Source organism: Dipodomys ordii, unplaced genomic scaffold (assembly GCF_000151885.1).
Source record: "Dipodomys ordii isolate 6190 unplaced genomic scaffold, Dord_2.0 Scaffold10, whole genome shotgun sequence".
NCBI classification, from domain to species: domain Eukaryota; kingdom Metazoa; phylum Chordata; class Mammalia; order Rodentia; family Heteromyidae; genus Dipodomys; species Dipodomys ordii.
Genome location: NW_012267226.1, coordinates 21,624,320 through 21,644,771, shown reverse-complemented (window position 1 = coordinate 21,644,771; position 20,452 = coordinate 21,624,320). Strand labels below are relative to the sequence as shown.

The 20,452-nt window shown below is 39.3% G+C and overlaps 1 protein-coding gene across 1 annotated transcript in view; it reads right to left on the bottom strand.

The window, feature by feature from the left end:
• The window catches only part of Arhgef12 (Rho guanine nucleotide exchange factor (GEF) 12), a 115,466-nt gene that overhangs the window by 18,150 nt on the left and 76,864 nt on the right, over positions 1-20,452 (bottom strand). The window contains exons 13-28 of the mRNA XM_013009508.1: positions 18,619-18,729; positions 18,255-18,353; positions 14,489-14,531; positions 14,092-14,197; positions 13,432-13,569; positions 12,943-12,975; positions 12,365-12,479; positions 11,656-11,761; positions 10,153-10,365; positions 7,791-7,923; positions 7,466-7,501; positions 6,659-6,813; positions 5,332-5,478; positions 3,847-3,932; positions 1,454-1,579; positions 330-444 (exon numbers count right to left, since the gene is read on the bottom strand). Of these exons, the coding sequence (XP_012864962.1) occupies positions 330-444; positions 1,454-1,579; positions 3,847-3,932; positions 5,332-5,478; positions 6,659-6,813; positions 7,466-7,501; positions 7,791-7,923; positions 10,153-10,365; positions 11,656-11,761; positions 12,365-12,479; positions 12,943-12,975; positions 13,432-13,569; positions 14,092-14,197; positions 14,489-14,531; positions 18,255-18,353; positions 18,619-18,729 (1,762 nt within the window). The remainder of the gene's footprint in view (positions 1-329; positions 445-1,453; positions 1,580-3,846; positions 3,933-5,331; positions 5,479-6,658; positions 6,814-7,465; positions 7,502-7,790; positions 7,924-10,152; positions 10,366-11,655; positions 11,762-12,364; positions 12,480-12,942; positions 12,976-13,431; positions 13,570-14,091; positions 14,198-14,488; positions 14,532-18,254; positions 18,354-18,618; positions 18,730-20,452) is intronic.

The following is a 20,452-nucleotide window of genomic DNA, read 5'->3' as shown; positions in this document are numbered from 1 at the left end:
CCAATGGCCTATTGCAACAACTCTACTCTGCTAGCGGAGCTCCCAAGCAATGAGAACATGCAAACTGATGGGCGCAGTTGTGTTCTAATAGAATTTTCCCACACAAATAGGTGGTAATTCTGATTTGGCCTGACTCACACTTTGCAGAACTCTGCAAGAGTTTCTCATAGGCTACATTAAGTCAAACAGGTTGCAGAAAATGAGATTAAATCTTGTTAGGAAGTCTTTCTATTCAGAAATCCAACTGCAGGTGCCAGGACACCGAGGCTCGCAGGACATGCTCTGTTTGTCTTGTTGTTAGCTTTTTTACCTCTGTGGTAACACCCTACCTGTGTACTTGGCGATGTTATCCAGAAGAAGTGGGTATTTCGTAAGCCTCTGCATCTGGGTGGGAATGATGTCCTTTAGCTGAAGGCGGCGACACAGAGGGTTACTCTCAGCATCCTAGAGTTAAGCAAAGTAAGTCTGTAATTCTCCTTATGACAATAACGACCTACCATGTGCCATTCACCTAAGTGTCTATAGCATCACATTTCTTGGTTATTTAAAAAACACCAAGGCAATCTGTTGCCACACCCTCCTTTTGCTTTCCCCTCTAATCACTTATTGGGGGAAGGGAGTTTCTATCACTAATCCAGTGGTTTGTTTAAGCAACTACTGAAAGCATCTATAACCAACTCTAAGATCTGCTTTCTTGGATCTGGCCAAATTGTAGTCATATCCCTAAATCATTACAACTATGGTATGAAAAATTTGCATTCTGTGACCACATTGTCATAATCCTGTTATATTGCAATTAAACGTTGTTTACGAAAACAGGTAGCAGGCTGGATAAGTTTACAGACTTATCTGTTCCAGTATACAAGGCTACTTCAAGGAGTATGTCTGCTATTTAATCTTCTCTGGCCTAATATGCGTTTATACCCATGATTTTTTTGGGGGGTGGGGGTGGGGGTGGGGAGTCTGGTCGTGGGGCCTGAACTCTGGGCCTGGGTGCTATCCCTCAGCTCTTCAGCTCAAGGCTAGCGCTCTGCCACTTGAACCACAGCGCCACTTCTGGCTTTTTTCTTTTTGCTTATGTGGTGCTGAGGAGTCGAACTCAGGGCCTCAGGCATGCAAGGCAAGTGCTCTACCACTGAGCCACCTTCCCAGTCCCCCATGATTTTATAGTGTTCATTTAACTGTACAGATGGCACATCTTCTGATACAAGACCCCATATAAATTTCTATGTCAAATACTTCAACCTTAATCACGTTTTTATTATTCCTCATTCTAAAGTCATTTTTATTATGCCTTCCACTAATTTGACAGATGTGCGTCTTTTTAAAAATGCTAACAGAAATATAATCCTTGTAAAAAGCAGTTGATGTCAGAATTCCTTAAGTTCATTCTATAACTAACTTCTTTTAATGCTTTCTTCTTATCATTGCTTATGTGACTCACTCAACTCACTTGCACAAAAGTCTGGAATCGAGAATCCTTTTTCTGACGAGACTTGATCATTTCCAGGGCAAAAGGCTGGTTGCTGCAAAAGGTAGCAGCAGCATGTTTCAACTTCTCCTCTCCTGGTCCACTGAACTGTGCCAAGAATGTGAGGAAAACAATAGAGAATGAGATCCTGAGCTTACATAAGGTTACATGAGAGACAACCACAATCCCTTTGACATTCCAGGAAGCAGTCTCAAGTGACAGAAAACACAGGACTGTGGATTTATGGGACCATCCATGGCTCTCCACTAAGAAGGTCTGACTCTGATACCGCCAGATCTTTCCTGAACACATGCCAATGATTTCTTGCTTGTAGCCTACCAAAACTTACCACCTTTCAGCCTACACCACCTCTAGAGTGGATATTTGGAGAATATACAAAAAGCCTGGAGACTGAGATTAAAATTTCATTTTTGTAGATTCTGACACCTTCACAAACATCATTCATTTAGTGTTCCAGGAAGGAAATCCTGTGTTGCTAGCTTTCTTATTGTAAAATGTACCATGCTTCTTGGCAGAGAGGAAATAAAGTAAAATCACTGCCGCTTTACTGCTACAGAAGCGGAGTTGGCTAAGGAGAGATTCATATGCTCATGAGCATCTTTTGTTAAAATTACTAATATATTTTAATTTGTAAATTTAAGTTTGAATATTCCTTGACTCTAAAGTTTCTGGATGCCAAACAAATGTTTCACATGTGCTATCAAATAAATTATTTTTTAAATACAACTTCTGTGTTTACAAACAAATGCTTTATGATTTACAAAGTAGTTTACTAAATATTCTTTCATTTAAAACCATATTCTTTTTTTGTTGTTTTTTGGTCGGTTGTGGGGCTTGAACTCAGGGCCTGTGTGCTGTCCCTGAGCTTGTTTGTGCTCTTGGCTAGCACTCTACCACTTGAGCCACAGTGCCACTTCCAATTTTTAAGTGGTTAATTGGAAATAAAAGTCTCATGGGGACTTTTCTGCCAAGGTCAGCTTTAAACTGCGATCCTTAGATTTCAGCATCAGAGCCCAGCTAAAGCCATATTCTCAAAAGTATATAAATAACACATTTTACAAAACATTCTGTTGTAGAGTTTTTGCAGATAAATTAGTTACTTCAAGTTGCTCACACATAAAATGATACTTAAGGGCTGGGAAGGTGGCTCAGTGGTAGAGCGCTTGCCTTGCATGCCTGAGGCCCTGGGTTCGACTCCTCAGCACCAAATAAGCAAAAAGAAAAAAAACGGAAGTGGCGCTGTGGCTCAAGTGGTAAAGCGCTGCTAGCCTTGAGCTGAAGAGCTGAATGACAGCACCCAGGCCCAGAGTTCAGGCCCCACGACCGGACCCAAAAAAAAAATAAAAAAATAAAATGATTTTTAATAGGTCAAATTTTATACATTCTTATTCTTTAATAAATATGACTCTCAGGCTGGGGATGTAGCTGTAAAGCATTAGGCAAGAAAATGTTTACAGTAAAACCAAGGTGGGAATTGGTTAAGATTTGTTTCCATTCTGAATCAAGTTCTTTTTGTAGTAAAAAGAACTACCATTAGAGGAGCAGACGCCAGGAGATGGTCTGACCACCGATGTAAGCAGTAAGATTGTCTTTAGTTAATTTGCTACAATGCAACCTCTTAAAAATATGTAATGTAGAATTGTCATTGGCATTCACTCAAGAAGTATTTCAGTGGGCATATCTAATCCACTCCTGTTTTGTTTATGTTAATTGTTTGAGAACTAAACCATATACTGTTGTATTATTTTCACCTCAACTAGAGAGCACTTTCTTCAGAGTCAACCACTTTCCTCTAGAAGGTTTCTTGTATGTTCTAGTCCAGGTCTCTCTGCTATACATTCAACAACAACCTGCCTCCTTCCCTTCTTGTTATAATGATCACGCGCTATATAACCCGCAGGTGATCTGCCCATAAAGAATGAGGAGAGCTCAGACAACAGGAGTCACAGCTCTTTGGATGTCACTATGCTCCCAGTGCCTTGTATAACCCAATATACACTGACAAAATGTGGCAAAGAGCTACTAGAGTCTCTCAACACTCACCTTGTTCTCTAACTAAAACTAAGAAATTTTCACTTTTCTACTTTTGTGGCAGAAGAAGTGGACCACCTACTTTTAGCAAGATCCATTTACTCTCTAGCCTGAGCACTAATTAATCAAGGGAATACTTACTTTGAACTCAAAAGCCTCCCACTAAACTTTGCAAATGAGTAAACTTGTATTTGGAATGGTTTGTTACTTAACTTGAAACTGATTTTATAGTCTGTCATATAGTTAAAAGGAGAAAGAGAGAAAAGCTCCTCATCTAAAAAGAGAGAGGTCTCTCATCCAGAAAAAAAGAGAAAGGCCCTCACCCAGGTGAGTAAATCTTCTCCAATTTCATCCGTCACAGAGGTCTCACTCCTTTTTCGAACAGCCTTCATTTGCTCATTCAACCCAACTAAAGAAAAACAAAATTAAGGACACATTTATTCCAGGCTGAATTACTAGTAGGACTAAGCAGCTCAATTTTCAAAGAACAAAATTTTCAAAGAATCACAGCTGTTTTTAATCTTATACACAATCAGCATGATGTGTATACAGCTAGATATTGTAAGCTCGACCTGAGAAACAGGTGCTAGCTAAGTCGAACATTTTAGCAGCTAGTACATGAAATGTACAGTTGTGTTGCATCAAATAAGCATGTAACCTGAAGAATCCATTGTACTACCATGTTCAGAAAGAACTTCAAAGCGCAGGGGATTCTGATCATTGTTCTTCCTGAAATCTGCATCTTCATAAGCACCAGATAAATTCTCATAGAACACAGACTGCCCACAAATTTTTAAATGTCATCATTTTTGTTGGAAAGTGTCAATGGTTAAAAAGGACCACAAAAATATAGTGACCCATAAAGAGAGGAACACTCTACTGCTATCTTCAAAAGTCCACTGTAAGGGGGTCAGGTATCGTAATGTACCTCTGCAACCCCAGCTACTCAGAAGACAGAGACGGGAAGATCACAGTTCAAGGCCAGGCCAGGAAGTTATTTAGCAAAATCTTATCTCAAAAAAAAAAGGGACTGGGAACATGGCTCAAGCAGTAGAGTTCCAAGCCCCAAGAGCAATTCCTAGTACTGAGGGGGAAAAAAGTCCCAGATGACTGAACTAGAAAAGGTCTTATGAAAGGGTTTCAGTATATTTACAAAACGTGTTCTACACAATGAAGCAATAAAACAGCTTCTAAAAGTCACCCTGAGATTATATATTACATATTACTATTTAAAAAATAAATTTATACGTGTATTATTACACAGGATTATCTATATAGAACTATATAACTGCATATTCTAAGACAGGAAAATTTCAAAGGTAATTTTGACTTCTCACATTTTTCAGCATAAATACTTTTAGATTCCAATCCTATGTCGACATTTTGTTGGGGCTGGGAAGGTGGCTCAGTGGTAGAGTGCTTGGCTTGCATGCATGAGGCCCTGGGTTCGATTCCTCAGCACCACATAAGCAGAAAAACTGGGCACTGTGGCTCAAGCGGTAGAGTGCTAGCCTTAAGCTGAAGAGCTGAGGCAAAGTGCCCAGGCCCAGAGTTCAGGCCCCACGACCGACAAAAAAAAAAAAAAGACATTTTGTATTCCAAAGGCTGATTATGGGGAACAGAATTTAGCCTAAGACCCAATTGTTTATTTGTATTAAGTGATCACATATAATTTCAGAAATGCTAACATGGATATATTGACAAAATTACATAAAATTATACATAAATGTATCCAAGGTATCTGTAAGTATTCTCCATCTTTCCTCTATTAGAAGTGTAGGGATAATGATCAGACCAATTTCTCTTACTGTGAAGTTGAAGAATATCTTCCAGGTTTGAAAAAATCTTCCGTATCTCTGAAGGTGACAGAATTCCTTCCCTGGATACTCGCTGATAGAACACTTGATCAAGAACCTTCAGTGTTCGGACATGAGCTCTTTCTGTGTAGAACAATTCTAAGTTGAAAAAGAGAGAGAAAGAGAGAGATGAAATGCTGCCTTATTTGGACTAATTCCATGGAACAGTCTTCTATTAGAATTAGGAAGCAAATGAGTTGTATAATAAATTATTTAGCAGTTAAGAGATTGCATGCTTCTGAACTCATTTTAATTCCATGAAATTCTCCAATACAGTGGCTGAGTTGAAACAACAACAACAACAAAAAAAAAAACTCATTCAAATTATTTTACACTTAAAAGTTAACTGCATACCCCCAAACTCATTCACCTGCTTGTAATCCCTACCTATCATAACTAGAATATTTGAAACTATGTAACCTCCAGGATTAAAGAGTCTTAAATTTGAGACTTTTTCAGAAATAATAGTACTTCTGCTTATCCAATTTGCCCATAAATCCTCAATTGTAGAGCCAGGCCATAATTTCACCATGTCAGAGATGGGAAAGATATATTCAAATCACATCCTAGGGAGAGTACAGGGCATAGCATCCACGCCACCTATCTACTATAAACATGTTAGGGTAACTGAAGAACACTGCACCAGAATACAGGAAGAACTGGATCTGAGTTTTCCTCTCATCACTGATTATATGTGTGATCTTGATTAACTCCACTAATCTTCTGTGCTTTCCCTTGCTCTTTATCATCTATATGCAAAAACAGGATCGTGTCTCAATAAGTCTCAACTTTGAGATCAATAAGGCTATGACTCCTCAATATCTTCAAAGCTAGATACCCTTTCCTTTTCAATTATCAAGATGACTCCATGGGCTGGGAAGGTGGCTCAGTGGTAGAGCGCTTGCCTTGCATGCATGAGGCCCTAAGTTCGATTCCTCAGCACCACATAAGCAGAAAGAAAAAAAGCCAGAAGCGGTGCTGTGGCTCAAGTGGTAGAATGCTAGCCTTGAGCTGAAGAGCTGAGGGACAGTGCCCAGACCCAGAGTTCAGGCCCCACCACAGGACCACCCCCCCCCGAAAAAAAGAAAAAGATGACTCCTAAAACCATTTATACATTTTGATGGAAGGGTTTGAGAATCAGCCATCTCATTGAATTTCATCTTTGTTTAAAACAAACAGTTAAAGGAAAAGAAAGCAAACCCCATAGCTGAGGGGTTTACTTACTCTAGTTAAACACAGTGCCATGTATGGACAACAGCAACAAATTAATTCAACTCACCATTAATCACTTCCTGTCTTTTGATCTCAGAGGGTTTCAGTCCCAGTAACACTTCTCGGCTGACAAGCTGCTGCCAGCTGGGTGGGTCAGTCTCCAGGTCGTTTTCAAATTGCTCATCCTCACTCTGACTTTCTCCAAAGGCTGTGCTGTCAAACCTGAGGAAGAAAACCAATGAACTGTGTCCAAGAGCTTTAGGTGAACAGAACATACAAGTCTTAATATTACCACCAACTCATCAGATTTCTGCATCTGATTTAGCACAATGCCAAACATTCGCCTCTCCTACAAAATGGTTTTAAACAGGTTATATTTAAACACCATAAATATATATATTTTTGAATGAGTCAGGCTTATTTATATTTAAACACCATAAATATATATTTTTTTGAATGAGTCAGGCTTATTGTTGACATTCTTTTATCATATTTAAGAGATTATACACAGGGTTTCTTATCCTTTATCACTGGAACATCAGAAAAAAGATCTCTTGGGCTGGGAAAGTGGCTCCATGGTAGACTGCTTGCCTTGTATGCATGAGGCCCTGGGTTCGATTCCTCAGCACCACATAAGCAGAAAAAAACAGAAGTGGAGCTATGGCTTAAGTGGTAGAGAGCACTAGCCTTGAGCTGAAGAGCTGAGGGACAGCGCCCAGGCCCAGAATTCAGGCCCCATGACAGGACCCCCCCAAAAAAGAAAAAGATCTCTTAAATGAAAGCTACTTCTCTGTACATCACCTTTATAGTAACAATTTAAAGATTAAAAGAAAAAAATCTAAAAAACAAAGAAAGCTATTTAAGATTTACTTACTTTCGAAAGGGCTTTGGTGTTCCATGTTCCGTCACTCTAAAATAATGAAGAATAAAGAGTGAGAATGAAAACACACGTATGTCAATAAATTTATATAAAAGAGACTCAAAAGTGGATTCAAGTGTCTGCATAAAAACTTCCTTAAGATATATTATTTAACATTTCCTTAAGATATATTTTTTAACATTGAATAACAGAAGAAAACTTTAGGGCCTAGTTAATATTTACTACCAGCTCTTTCTAAACATTGCACAGGGCAAAAATGCTACAAATTACAGGAATATCTTTAGTGCCCTAAGCCTTTGTAAAACCGCACTGAATTTACCTTTCCACTTCACATTCCTCCTCCTGCACTTGGTCTAAGAGAGGAGGTGGGAAATCAAAAACAGTGTTGGCAGGCCGAGGTGTGCCATCCAAGGAGTCTCCAGATACTGGTGTTTCTCCAACTTGTTTTGATCCTGACAAGACAAAAGTCAGACATTTAAAGTGTTAACACTGAGGACAAGTTACTGATTACAAAAAACAAACAGGCCTCACGATCTAATGCTAATCAACTTAATCAGAGACACATTATTATCTGAACATTTGCAAGTTTGCTAGAACTGAAAGTGTAATATATAAACTTTAAAATACACAAACACATGCATACCCCTGAGAATTCATTTATAGTAGCTTTCTAAAAGCCAACAGCTGAGTTCAAAAGAGTGATTAGAAGCACCCCCCCACACCTTTCACCTTTCTACCTCCAATGTCAAATGTGGCAAACCACATTTTAAATGTCAATTACTACAGTAAATACGTGTTTACTTCTTTTTGCTGATTTGCTATCTTTTAAAAACTTCATTAGTATTAACTATACAAAGGGGGTTCCTTGTGACATTTTCAACAAGCATATAATGCACTCTGATCAAATCCATCCCCTCTGTATTACTTTTTCTTCATCGTTCTCCATTCCCCACCATTGTTTTTAAGTTTTCAGTGAGTTTCATTAGATTATTTTCAATCATATACTTAATCAACTTCTTTATTATCTTTAGGTACCATGTAGTATCTAATCTCTTTCTCCCTTGAAGATTTTGCTCACTTATAATTCTTATCTTAAATGTTCCCCCAATCCTTTATAAATATTTAATCATTAAATTATCACTAAGAAGGTTAATAGCTAAATTTAAATTATTACCTAAATGTAAATAACTAGTTTGTGTTTTTGTTCCTTCAAAGAGTTGCTATCTTAACTCTCTTCTATGTCAGATTAGGACTGAATGACTGCATCTTTCCACCTTATTACATCTCTCCTTTTGTTTTTCATTTGTCTCAAGTATAGTTTTATCTGTGTCACCAAGAAGGTCTTCTAGACTTACACTCTGCATTTGACTCCTTGTTGCTTTGATAGCATTGGAGTTTGAACTCAGAACCTTGCACTTGGTAGTGTGACATTTTGAGCTATACCTTCAGGCCTTAGACGCATAGTCTGATCTGCAGTCACAATGAAGTAGTCTGTGCCTTATCTACTGGATGGTTCTAAAAGTTGTTTAAAAACATCAATAAAGCATGCTTGCATGATAACACACATATTGTAATATTGTAAAATCACATTATCTTCAATAGTGGCCCAAAGAGATAACCCTCAGACCACGTGAAGTAGAACATTTATTAAAGTTTCATAATCTATCAGCTGCTTTAAGCTTAGGCCACATTCTAAAATTATCTTTAAGCAGTTGTACAAAGGGGTTTCAATTCAATGAGTTAGCTTATGAGTACAATGCATTGTGCCCAATGTCACCCCATACTACATATTTGCTATGGTTTTTTTGAGATAGAGTCTATCTGGGTCAGTACAAGCTGACCTTAAAACTTGTTATACAGCATAGGCTGACCTCAAACTCATGAGCCTCCTGTCTCAACTTCCCAAATGCGGGGCTTATAAACTTGCATCATCAAGCTTGGCTTTGTTTTGCTTTTGGTTTTTTTTGGTTGGGGGCTGGGGAGGGGGGTGGTCTAGGCATTATTCTCTCAGCTTTTCTGCTCAGGCCTAATACTCTACTGCTTTGAACCACAGCTCCACTTCCAGTTTTTTCTGGTGATTAGTTGGAGATAAGAGTCTCACAGACTTTCCTGCCTGGGCTGGCTTCAAATTGTGATCCTCAGATCGCAGCCTCCAGAGTAGCTAGGATTACAAGCGTGAGCCCCTGGTGCCTGACTGTTTGGTTGTTTCTAAGACAGAATCTTGTTATGGTTCCCAGGATGACCAAGAATTCATGTTTCTCTTGCATCTATCTCACGAGTGCTAGTATTATAGTTGTATGCCACAACACCTGGCTTGCTTCATGTTCAAAGCAGACTTTCTTGAGCAAGTATGTCTTTACTCTTATTCTCAATTAACCCAAAAAGCCAAATGTGGAGGTATGGCTCAAGTGGTAAAGCACCTTGAGCAAAAAAGTGAAGCAACAGTGCCAGGCTCCAACTCCAAGCCCCAGTACAACACACACACTCTCTCTCTCTCTCTCTCTCACACACACACACACACACACACACACACTCCAACTCCAAGCCCCAGTACAACACACACACACACACACACACACACACCCTACACATGAAGATTCAACTTAAATCTATCACAGGTTATACAATATTAACACATTCATATCAAATATCCTGATTAAGTTAACTACAGCACCACTCACCCATGTCGTTCTCTTTCCCTCCTTCCTGGGGGAGAGCAGCCCCTGAAACCACAGAGGACATGGGATTGGCAGGCAGGAATCCAGCATCTGCTCCTTCATTGGCTGACCCAGTCTGGCGCAACTTGGCTGAATCCTGAGGGTCAAGACTCACAGATGAGGCTGTGGACACGTGCTTAGGGTGGCGTGCTTTCTGTAGTTCCATGGCCCTGCCAACTGGACAGAATGAAATCATTAGTAATCTACACTTCAAAACAGCTTTAAGAAAGACAGAGATGATGTAACAATATCTGAAAAAAATGTGTGGAACATGGTGGGCCTACAAAATGTGAAAGGAATTATTGAAAAAAAAGAACAATAAAGAAAAGGACATGGTAAGGGAGAGGGAAGGTGACAGACAGATGGGCAAAGAGAGAAGAGGAGAGAAAAGTGGAGGGGGAGATAAGAGATGGACTAACAGAAAGGGGGAAGAGATAGTAGATGAGTCTGGGGCAAGGAAGAAGGACATGAGAAAAGGAGATGTGGAGAGCAACTATGGAAAAAGGAGAGGAAATGCTGACAGAGTCATTATCTGGAGATGCATTGTTTGTAAGAATGAGGATGAAGCACTCTGAAGTCCCACTGCTTTCCTTCCCAACACGCACAACTTCATACTCACATGCCACCTCCATCACTACATTGTCTAGAGACCCCACCCTGCTCTTCATCCATGCTCTTGTTGGTCATGACAAGAAGCACAGAAGCTCAGGTCACCACAGCACGGTAGATCCTCAGGTAGCTCTGCTCGCCCAAATTCCTAACCATCTCTCTGTATCCCTTGGTCAGTGTATTGAGGTCCTCCGTCTCTTCTATCTGCCCTCTGAAATGTTCTTCCACCTTTCTCAGTGTTTCTCAACCAGGTGTAGCACTGGCATTTAAGGATTCCTCAGGTGTAAGCTACTTGTCATCTCTATTCCTCAACAAAATTCCTACTCCCAAGCATGCCCAGATGGCAAATGTGGAACTGTCTGAGATAAGGCGCACCATACAGCTTTCCTCATCCCTGCTGAAGCCCTTTCTAATGGGCTTGTCTCTCCTAACTTGATCTGGGAGGAAAGAGATATGAACAAAGCAGAGAGGAGAAATAGAGCTTGTAGAATAATTCTGGAGACAGCAAATTACATATATATATGCACACGTGTGTGTGTGTATAAACATATAGATATAGAGAGAGAGACAGACAGACAGAGAGACAGAGAGAGAAAGACAGAGATTAAACAAAGTAAGGTTGAAAAATCCATGAGTATAAGCAATCTCAACACAAACAAAATCAGAAGAGGTAAGTAACCAAGTGTCTGGCCACGTGGTGGGATACTACCATTAACCATGAGAACTGTGACACATTGGAAGCAGCCTGAGGCACTTAGTTAACACTGTCGGAACAAGGCACAGGTTGTGCAGCGTCCCCAGCACTCACCAGCACATGGGCCGTGGGCCCGGGAGGGATGGGTGGTGGGAGCAACGTACTTGCACTGTTATCATGCCGGCTTGGTCTCCTTGGAGGTCCCAGGATGCTGGGGAATCCCCTCCGCTTGCCTTTCTCTTCGCCTTCTCTATCTTTCTTCATACTTTGCTACATGGAGGTACAAGGAGAAAGCTAAGATAAGAGATATCTAACAGAGTGGGTTTCTTTTGCTGCTCTCAAACATAGAAATACAATTTTGAACATGGGTTCAATGTAAATGAAAATATGTATGTGCATATTCAGCAGAAGCTGCCACATAGTTTTGAGGACACCTCAAACTCAAGGTATCTGCACAAACCCTTTGGAAATGAAATTTTGGAAAATAAAAAAGCAGCTTACCAGGAGCTTGCTGACTGTACAAATTTACATTTACCAGGAGTTCATTCTAAGCAATGCAGTTCACTAATACTTTTATAATGTGTGGAAAACACTGTGCTAGAACTAAAGATACAAAAATGAAGAAAGTCCTAAAAGATAAAAGTTGCAGATGGCACTCTGAAAAAACTACTATTTTCCCTTTTCACGTTCAGTAATGTTAAGCTTGCATGTTTGGATTTGCAGTAGAGTTTGAATACTTTGAGAACAGGGACTACATTTTAGACCTATCATCATACCTAGTGCTAACACGATGATTTAGAAAATATTAAGAACGAAACATACAACCATAACATGTCAGGTCTGAGACCTACCCCTCTATTGTTCCAGTCTTACCTTGATTTTTGGGAGGAATCCAATCCGACCCCGCTTGTGCTCCAAATTTCGAGGTTCTTTCACTCTGACTCCCAAATGCTTCATATACATGAGAATCACATACTGCATTGTGGAACTAGAGAGAAAGGATTATGTAAAATAAGACTTCTGAGGGGTGGTCAGCCAGAACAAAGACACCAAATGATTTCCAAAAGCCCAATGTTGGAATTCTTGAAATTAACCAAGAAAAAAAATAAAGAGCTTTCTTTCCATTCATCACTATCGCTCATTTCTGCACAGGAAAGGAAGGCGTCAAACTAGACACCAGAACATTACACAAATAAAATACAAGCCACCAGAGGGAGCCCGCAGTCTACATGTGTAAAGTTTAAATGAATAATGATCCTTTTCAGCTCCTCAGAGAAATGCTTTAAAAGACTAAGAAGGAGGTAGGAGAGAAGGGATGATAGGAGAATAACAAAGGAGGAAGCAACAATGCCTGATAGGAAATGTGTACTCATTGCCTTGCTCATGTAAATGTAACCCCTCTGTACAGTGTTTTTACAATAAAAAAGGGAGGAGGGATAAAATTATCTTACCTCTTTTCTTCTTCTGTAGCTTGAGCAGTCATCCTAAAAGTGTTTAAAAATGAAATATTTAAGCTTAATAAAACAGCTGGTCTTAAACTCAGAAACAGTGGATCACAGCTAACATTTTGTGTCCCAATCTAAATCTGTCTGCTATAATAGTGATAATTTTTAAAAAACCCCCTGGGACCTGCACTATTTTCATACATATGCTGTGTATGTGTACATATGTGACAGCGAGAACATTTCCAATGAAGGAAAGCCAGCTCAAGTATTTGCATGGTTTTGATCACCAATTACAAGTTTCAGAGTTACTTACTGACCAACACTCAGAAAAGGGAACATAAGAACTTTAATACAAAGTATCAGGAAAAACTCAAGATTCAAATATTATGATAAAATAAACAGGTCCTTATCTGTACAACCTGACCACCCTTTCAAGCACACTTGAAGGGTATTTTAAGCATAATGAGCACTGCCACACATGCCTCCATTACTTACAATACTTCTTCAATTTTAGCAACGATCTGCTCTGCACATGCCCGTTCCTTCTCCAGAGTTACCCGGTCCTTGTCTCGCTCTGCATCAAGTTTAGTCAGCTCACTGTCAGCCAAGGTCAGCCCCATACTGCGTTTCTGCCTAAAAGAACCGAGAGAAATCTGCTGGAGCAGCCTAGAGCAAAGCAGGTCCCTCTGAAAAAGTTTCAGCAGAGTCTTTATAAGCTACAAATGTCTAGGAATAGGCAAAAAAGTCAAGTTTTCTACTTCTGGGTCTATGTCACCTGGGATACCAGAGGAAAAAGACAAGACAGTCAGCCACAGAGAGACAAAATCATCAAGGAGCTGAGTGGAGTCAATCCCAGGGAGACACAATCGTGAAGAAATACTCAGACAACAGAGCCCACCATGTGGGAAGACACGATTGTGAGGACTGCTGAGCACAGGCACAGTGCAGAGCCCAGCGCTGGGAGCACATGGGCTGGAGACTGAACTCTCAGTTCCACCCCAACCCTGCAGCTTCAGATGCTCAATATGTTTCAACAACAGGGATACGACCAAGCAATTCACCTAGTGCTAAGTGTAACATTTTCTTACCTAAGAAGCAGAACGAAACTAAACTGAGACTGACTATATCAGGGATCTTATCTACCAACAAGCTTACCGAAAATCTTCCAAGTGCCTCTGAACTTCAGGGTGGACTCTTTCTTGCATAGTTTGTATATAGTGGCGATGTAGATCCTCAGGAATAAGCTCAGGTCTTCTCTTTTCTGCATAAAGAGAAAGGGATTATCTGATCTAAAGGTATATTCCATGCAACGTGGAACTGGCAACACAGCAATTCAATAGGAACAAATTTAACTTGGAGCACAGTGACAAGTCTTCAGTGCAAGACCAGAATTCAGATTTCAGTAGGTCTTAACTGTATAATAGATTTTCTTTCTATCAGTCATCCAAGGCATTAAACCAGCCACCTAGTGATAAATAAAACCTCCTGAGCTTAACTGGACAACATGTCTACAGAAATGTGATTATTCAAGATACTGATGCTCCAAACTTACCTAGATCCACAGATATTTCCTCAGGAACAGAGACTTTCAGGTGCTAAAACAAAATGTAAACAAAAGGTGAAACAGCACTACAGGCCCATTACAATGTGTATGAAGTGAAGACACAGCCTGGATACACTTGTCCATGCACTTTCACAGACAAGACATTTTATTTTATGTTTTCTTTTTATGTGGCACTGAGGAATCGAACCCAGGGCCTCATGCATACAAGGCAAGCACTCTACCAATGGGCACCTTCCCAGCAACGAGATCATTTTAGAGTTCACAGCCCTGGAACATCCTAGTGTTTAAGTTAAATAATAAACCTCTTTCCCAATATTATATTATAGTATAAAGGAAATAGCTACAATTCTTTCATTAGACAAAAGAATGAATGCTTCATCATTATGCTAATAAACATACTGGCTTTAGCACTCTAGAAATATTGGTCAATACAATCTATCATATGTTATTTGAATTAATATAAGTAAAACCAAAACTGTGTATATATGATCACGTGACAAACTGACTCATATGTAACTATGACTTTATTTCCTGGACTTGAGATACTTATCCTACAAGCCGCAGCATAACCCACTGCTTTCCTATGTAAGATGTTAAACACTCAGCAGTCACATCCCAGTAAGAAAGTGCTAGAGATTAACACTGAGTTTTAAGAGTTAAAGTCCCAGTAACCATCTGTAGTTCTTGCTACTGAATTAAGGTGACTGTCTTATAATTTACTTCCTTTCAGGTAGTACTTTCCCCCATAAATCTGCAGTTTTTGATTCTATTACCAAACTATTATCCCTTTCCCCCACCAAATTTAGGGAAATTTTTATTATTTTGTATTTAGAAGAACTATCTTAGCTTGGTTATGTTTATATTACCACATACCTATTTAAGTCATATGCTTCCTGAAATTTAAAAATTCCTATAAAGTCCTTTAAGTTTGAAAATAAGTGATTACTGAAAAAAAATGTAAGATCTTTTATATTCATTGTAAAAGCACTGAAATGGCCAAGCATGGTAAACATGCCTGTAATCCCAATGTTCAAGAGGAAGCTGAGGCAGCAGGATCAGAATTTCAAGGCCAGCTTGATCTACATAATGAGAACCTGTCTCAATGAGAACAGCTAAAAAAAGGTGAAATGGGCTTCAAAACTATCTTTAACAAAAGTTGCCAAGAAGTAACTCGAAGCCAGTTTCTTAAAAGCATTTCTAGTAAAAAATAAAGATATAAAAGTATATTTATGTTATGTGGGTATTTATATGAAATAAATATGACCTGAAGCAAAGAAGAATGACTTGCCACATTAACCAATCAGGATTCTTCTTACACTTTAATGATAATACCCTCATAGATCATGAGCAGTAAAATACAAAGTTTTGATATAGCCAGAGGGCTCTCTTAAGAGATGTTTTTTGTTTTTTTGGGGGGGGGTCCGGTCGTGGGGCCTGAACTCTGGGTCTGGGCACTGTCCCTCAGCTCTTGAGCTCAAGGCAAGTGCTCTACCACTTGAGCCACAGTGCCACTTCCGGCTTTTTTTTTCTTTTTTTTGCTTATGTGGTACTGAGGAATCGAACCCAGGGCCTCAGGCATGCAAGGCAAGCGCTCTACCATTGAGCCACCTTCCCAGCTCCTCTCTTAAGAAATGTGAAATTAAAGATGACAGTAGTGACACGGGAGGCTGAAAACTGTAGGACTGCAGTTCAAGGCTATCCCAGACAGAAAAGTTTGCAAGACCCCTTCTAAACATACAGTAGGTACAGTGATCTGTGTGTGCCTGCCATCCGTAGCTATGGGAGAGGCTGCATGGGCAGGATCATAGTACTATGCCAGTCTGGACTGAAAAATCCAAGAGACTCAATGTCCACAAAGGGAAGCTAGATAGCATGTGCCCGTGATCCTAGCAACTATGGAAAGTCTAAAAGTATGCAAAGCACCCATATTTACAAACAGTCAGTGAAAAATAGATCTGGGGCCTGGGAATGTAGCTTAGTGGTAGTGTGCTTGCCTAGCATGCATGGATGCCCTCGGTTCCATTCCTCAGTACCACATAAACAGAAAAAGCCGGAAGTGGCACTGTGACTCAAGTGGTAGAGCGCTAGCTAGCCTTGAGCAAAGGAAGCTCAGGGACAGTGCCAGGCCCTGAGTTCAAGCCCCAGTAGTGGCAGAGGAGAGAAGGGGAAGGGGAGAAGAGATTCAAACAAGCAGTAGAAAAAGAAATACCAACTGAAATGTATTTGAACATACTCAACTTTCTTCATGATAGTGTTATTTTAGTAAAAATAATTTGCAATGTTTTAAACAATAGCTATCAGAACAATAATTCATTTAATAAGTATCTGGGTCACCAGTCTGTTCCAGAAACTGTTCGAAATTGGACACAGCAACATATAAACAGAACAAAAATACTTGCCCCAGTAGAGTTTACATTTAGGGTAGAAGGGCAGGAATATAACTAAAATTAATACCCAAGAGTTCTACAGGCAAAAATGTCATAGAAACGGGGCGCTGGTGGCTCACACTTGTAATCCTAGCTACTCAAGAGGCTGAGATCTGAGGATCGCGGTTCAAAGCCAGCCCGGAAAGGAAAGTCTATGAAACTCTTATCTCCAATAAACCACCAGAAAACCGGAAGTGGCGCTGTAGCTCAAGTGGTAGAGCGCTCGCTTTGAGCTGAAGAGCTAAGGGACAGCACTCAGGCCCAGAGTTCAAGCCCCACTTCCAACCAAAAAAAAAAAAAAGTCATAGAAGAAATGACAGAATGTAAAGGTGACATTTAAGTATATTGGGATCAACGAAGGCCTCCTGAGAAGATGGTGGCAACTGTATTTAGCAATGGGGAAGTGTGTAGGTGACTATGTAAGAAATACAAATAAAATGAGGCAGCAAATTATCTGTTTGTATGTGTTTGTCTTGATACAAAAGAAATGTTTTTAATATAATGAACCAAAGCAAAACAAACAACAATAACAAACAAAAAAACTGTTGGAGGAAGAAGAGGAGATAACTGCCAGATAAAAAAGGAGGAGCTGGTACTAGAGAGAGGATATACAATTCTTTAACAGGTTGAAGAGAAAGGGCACAGGGTATGGTATGATGGAGGTTAAGTAACATATTTGGTAGAAGTTCCTTTCTCTATACTTGACATTTTCCATGAAAACTGGAAGGCAGTCAGCTGAGACAAGGTTAGGAAAGGAAGTGACTCAGGCTGAAGGACAGAAGCTGAAGCATTCATCCAAGAGACCTGCAAGCATGTAAGAGCAAGGCATGCAGCACAGTCATCCAAGGCACCGCTGCTACCCACAGCAGTGCACATAAAACAAAGCTTAAAGCTTTACTAACATTGCTATTTTTGGTAAAACAACACATTAGTATTATTTCAGTGTGAGATCTTTTTACCACTTTTTAGTTAAATTTGTGCTTCTAAGGTTCAAAGAGGCCACCTAGAGATCAATTATGTGAGAATGATACCTTGGATTCTAATATGTATCTCTATCATATATGGGTGCTCTCTTTTTTATTCCCTCATTCTAATTATAAAGACCTAAATGTATCTCATCCCCCTAAAATTTACTCTGAGAATTCATACACAGAATTAAATCACAAATTTAATCACAAATGATTAAAAAGTCAAGAGTAATCAATAATTGAAATATAATACAGATACTCAGAAGCATAAGGATGTCCAAAAACAGAAGAGGGAAGATTGGAATTAAGAGGCCAATTCAGTCAGTGTCCTAAAGCAGAGATCATAACTTGGCAACTCACCGCAGCCCGATCCAGGAAGAACTGATGAAACTCAAGGAAGACACGACGAGTTTCCTTCGAATTAGTCTGTTTATACAGGTCTGAGTAGAGGTAACAGAGCTGTCATGGAGAAGGAAAGAGAAGAGACAAAGTGAAAAATCACATAAGGGGTAATTTGCTAGATCCTCAATAAACAAGGAAGTAGTTATTACTATGTAATCAAATCTTTAAATTTTTCATTAGTAACACTGTAAGTATCTTTCATATCTATTCTTAAAGGTTTGGAAAACAAGCCTGTCCTTTTATCTAACAGATACAAAAAGTCCTACAGATGTGAATCAATAACACCAGGACACTGAACCAGCCAAATTGTAAAATGTATTACCAATGTTGCGGGGTCAAATTGTGAAACTACGTGGTGTAAGAAAACAGCCAAGTGAGCAGGGCGAGATTTCAGCAGTTCAATGCTCTGGAAGCAGCTGCACTGCCCATTGATCTAGAGGAAGGAAAGACAATTAGACGTCAAACTCATACAAATACACAAGACAGTGTAAGGTCAGTTGACCCTGACTATCCAAATTTCACTTCTGTCTCCTATGAAGGTTCAGATCTGAGATGTTCCCCCAAAGGCCCATGTATTGAGAGCTTAGCTTCAAGCTGAGAGCTGCTGGGAGGTGGAAGAAGTCTCAGACAGTGGGGCCAAGCTGGAGGAGCCTGCAGGCTGTCACTGAGAGCGGTTTGTTGCTGGGACCCTCCTCTCTAGTTTTTCCTGCTTCCTGGCCTCTGTGAGTGAAGCAGCTTTCCTCCACCACATTGTGCTGTAATGTTTCTGCATAGCCACAGACCTAAAAGCAATGGAGTCAGCCCACCTCGGGTACCAGTCCAAACCTTTATTCTTTAAAGTTGTTCTTTTAATTGGGCATTGTGTCATAGTGACAGAAAGCTGACACATCTATTTTGTTAAAAAAAAAAATCAGTATTCTAAAACTTCCACAAAGTTTACTAGCAACATAGGCTATGGAATTTCTTCTAAAAATTAATCATCTTTTGAGAATAGAAAGTAAACTACTTAGGAAGAATGGAAGTTTAGGAGATTGGCAAAAATATTTTGATAACATTTCTAAAATGTAAAGAAGGTTTTTTTTGCCCAATAATGAAATAGCTAATTTTCCTTTTCTTTCAATCTAATCACAGTACAGCAGTGGAAAATGATGCTGTATGCTTTTAAGTCAGATCCCTTAAAATTACTGTAAAACCCCTAAAAATTCTGAATATAGAAAACAAACTTAAACTATCATCCCAATTCCCACATTAAAAGTGTTTATATTTAGATAAGAACTTTAATCTAAATAAACAATATCAAATTCTGCTCAATATATGCAGAAAAAAGAAATTATTTTTGAACTCATTCTAAAAGATAGTTAACATTCCAACATTACCTAAATTAGCAAAGCCAAACAAATTACAAAAAATAAAACTATAGACCAATGTCTCTCAAGAGCACAGATGCAAAAATCCTAAGTAAAATAAAATCAAACTGATTCCACCAATATAAAAGAAGATGATATATCATGACTGAATGGGGTTTGTTCCAGCAATTCAATATCAATATATAATTTGGTATCATCTATTATATTGAGAATTATTTTAAAAATATGTAATTTCATTAATTTAAAAAAATCAACATCCACTCATGGTAAAAATTCTCAGCAGACTAAGCACAGTCTTTAACCTAATAAAGAAAAATTACAAACACCTTCAATAACATACTGAATAAGGAAGGAATGAACACTTTCTTCTGAAGATCAGGAAGAGAACAAAAATGTCTGGACATTCTAATTCAACCTCACACTGGAAATCCTAGCCAGTGCCATGAAGCAAGAAAAAGAAGTTTAGAAATTATAGAAATTGGAAGCCAGGAAATAAAACTATTTCTCTTCATAAACAGTGTGGTTGTTTATGTAGAAAAATCTCAAAAGACTATTTTTTTCCAAAGTTTAGGTCTCATTTGTCTGGTCTTGTACTCAGAATCTTCCTGCCTCAGCCTCCAAAAGCTCAAAAGACTTATTTTAAAAATTCTTACAGGGAGCCGGGCGCTGGTGGCTCACGCCTGTAATCCGGAGGCTGAGATCTGAGGATCGCGGTTCAAAGCCAGCCCGGGCAGGAGAGACCGTGAGACTCCTATCTCCAATAAACCACCAGAAAACCGGAAGTGGCGC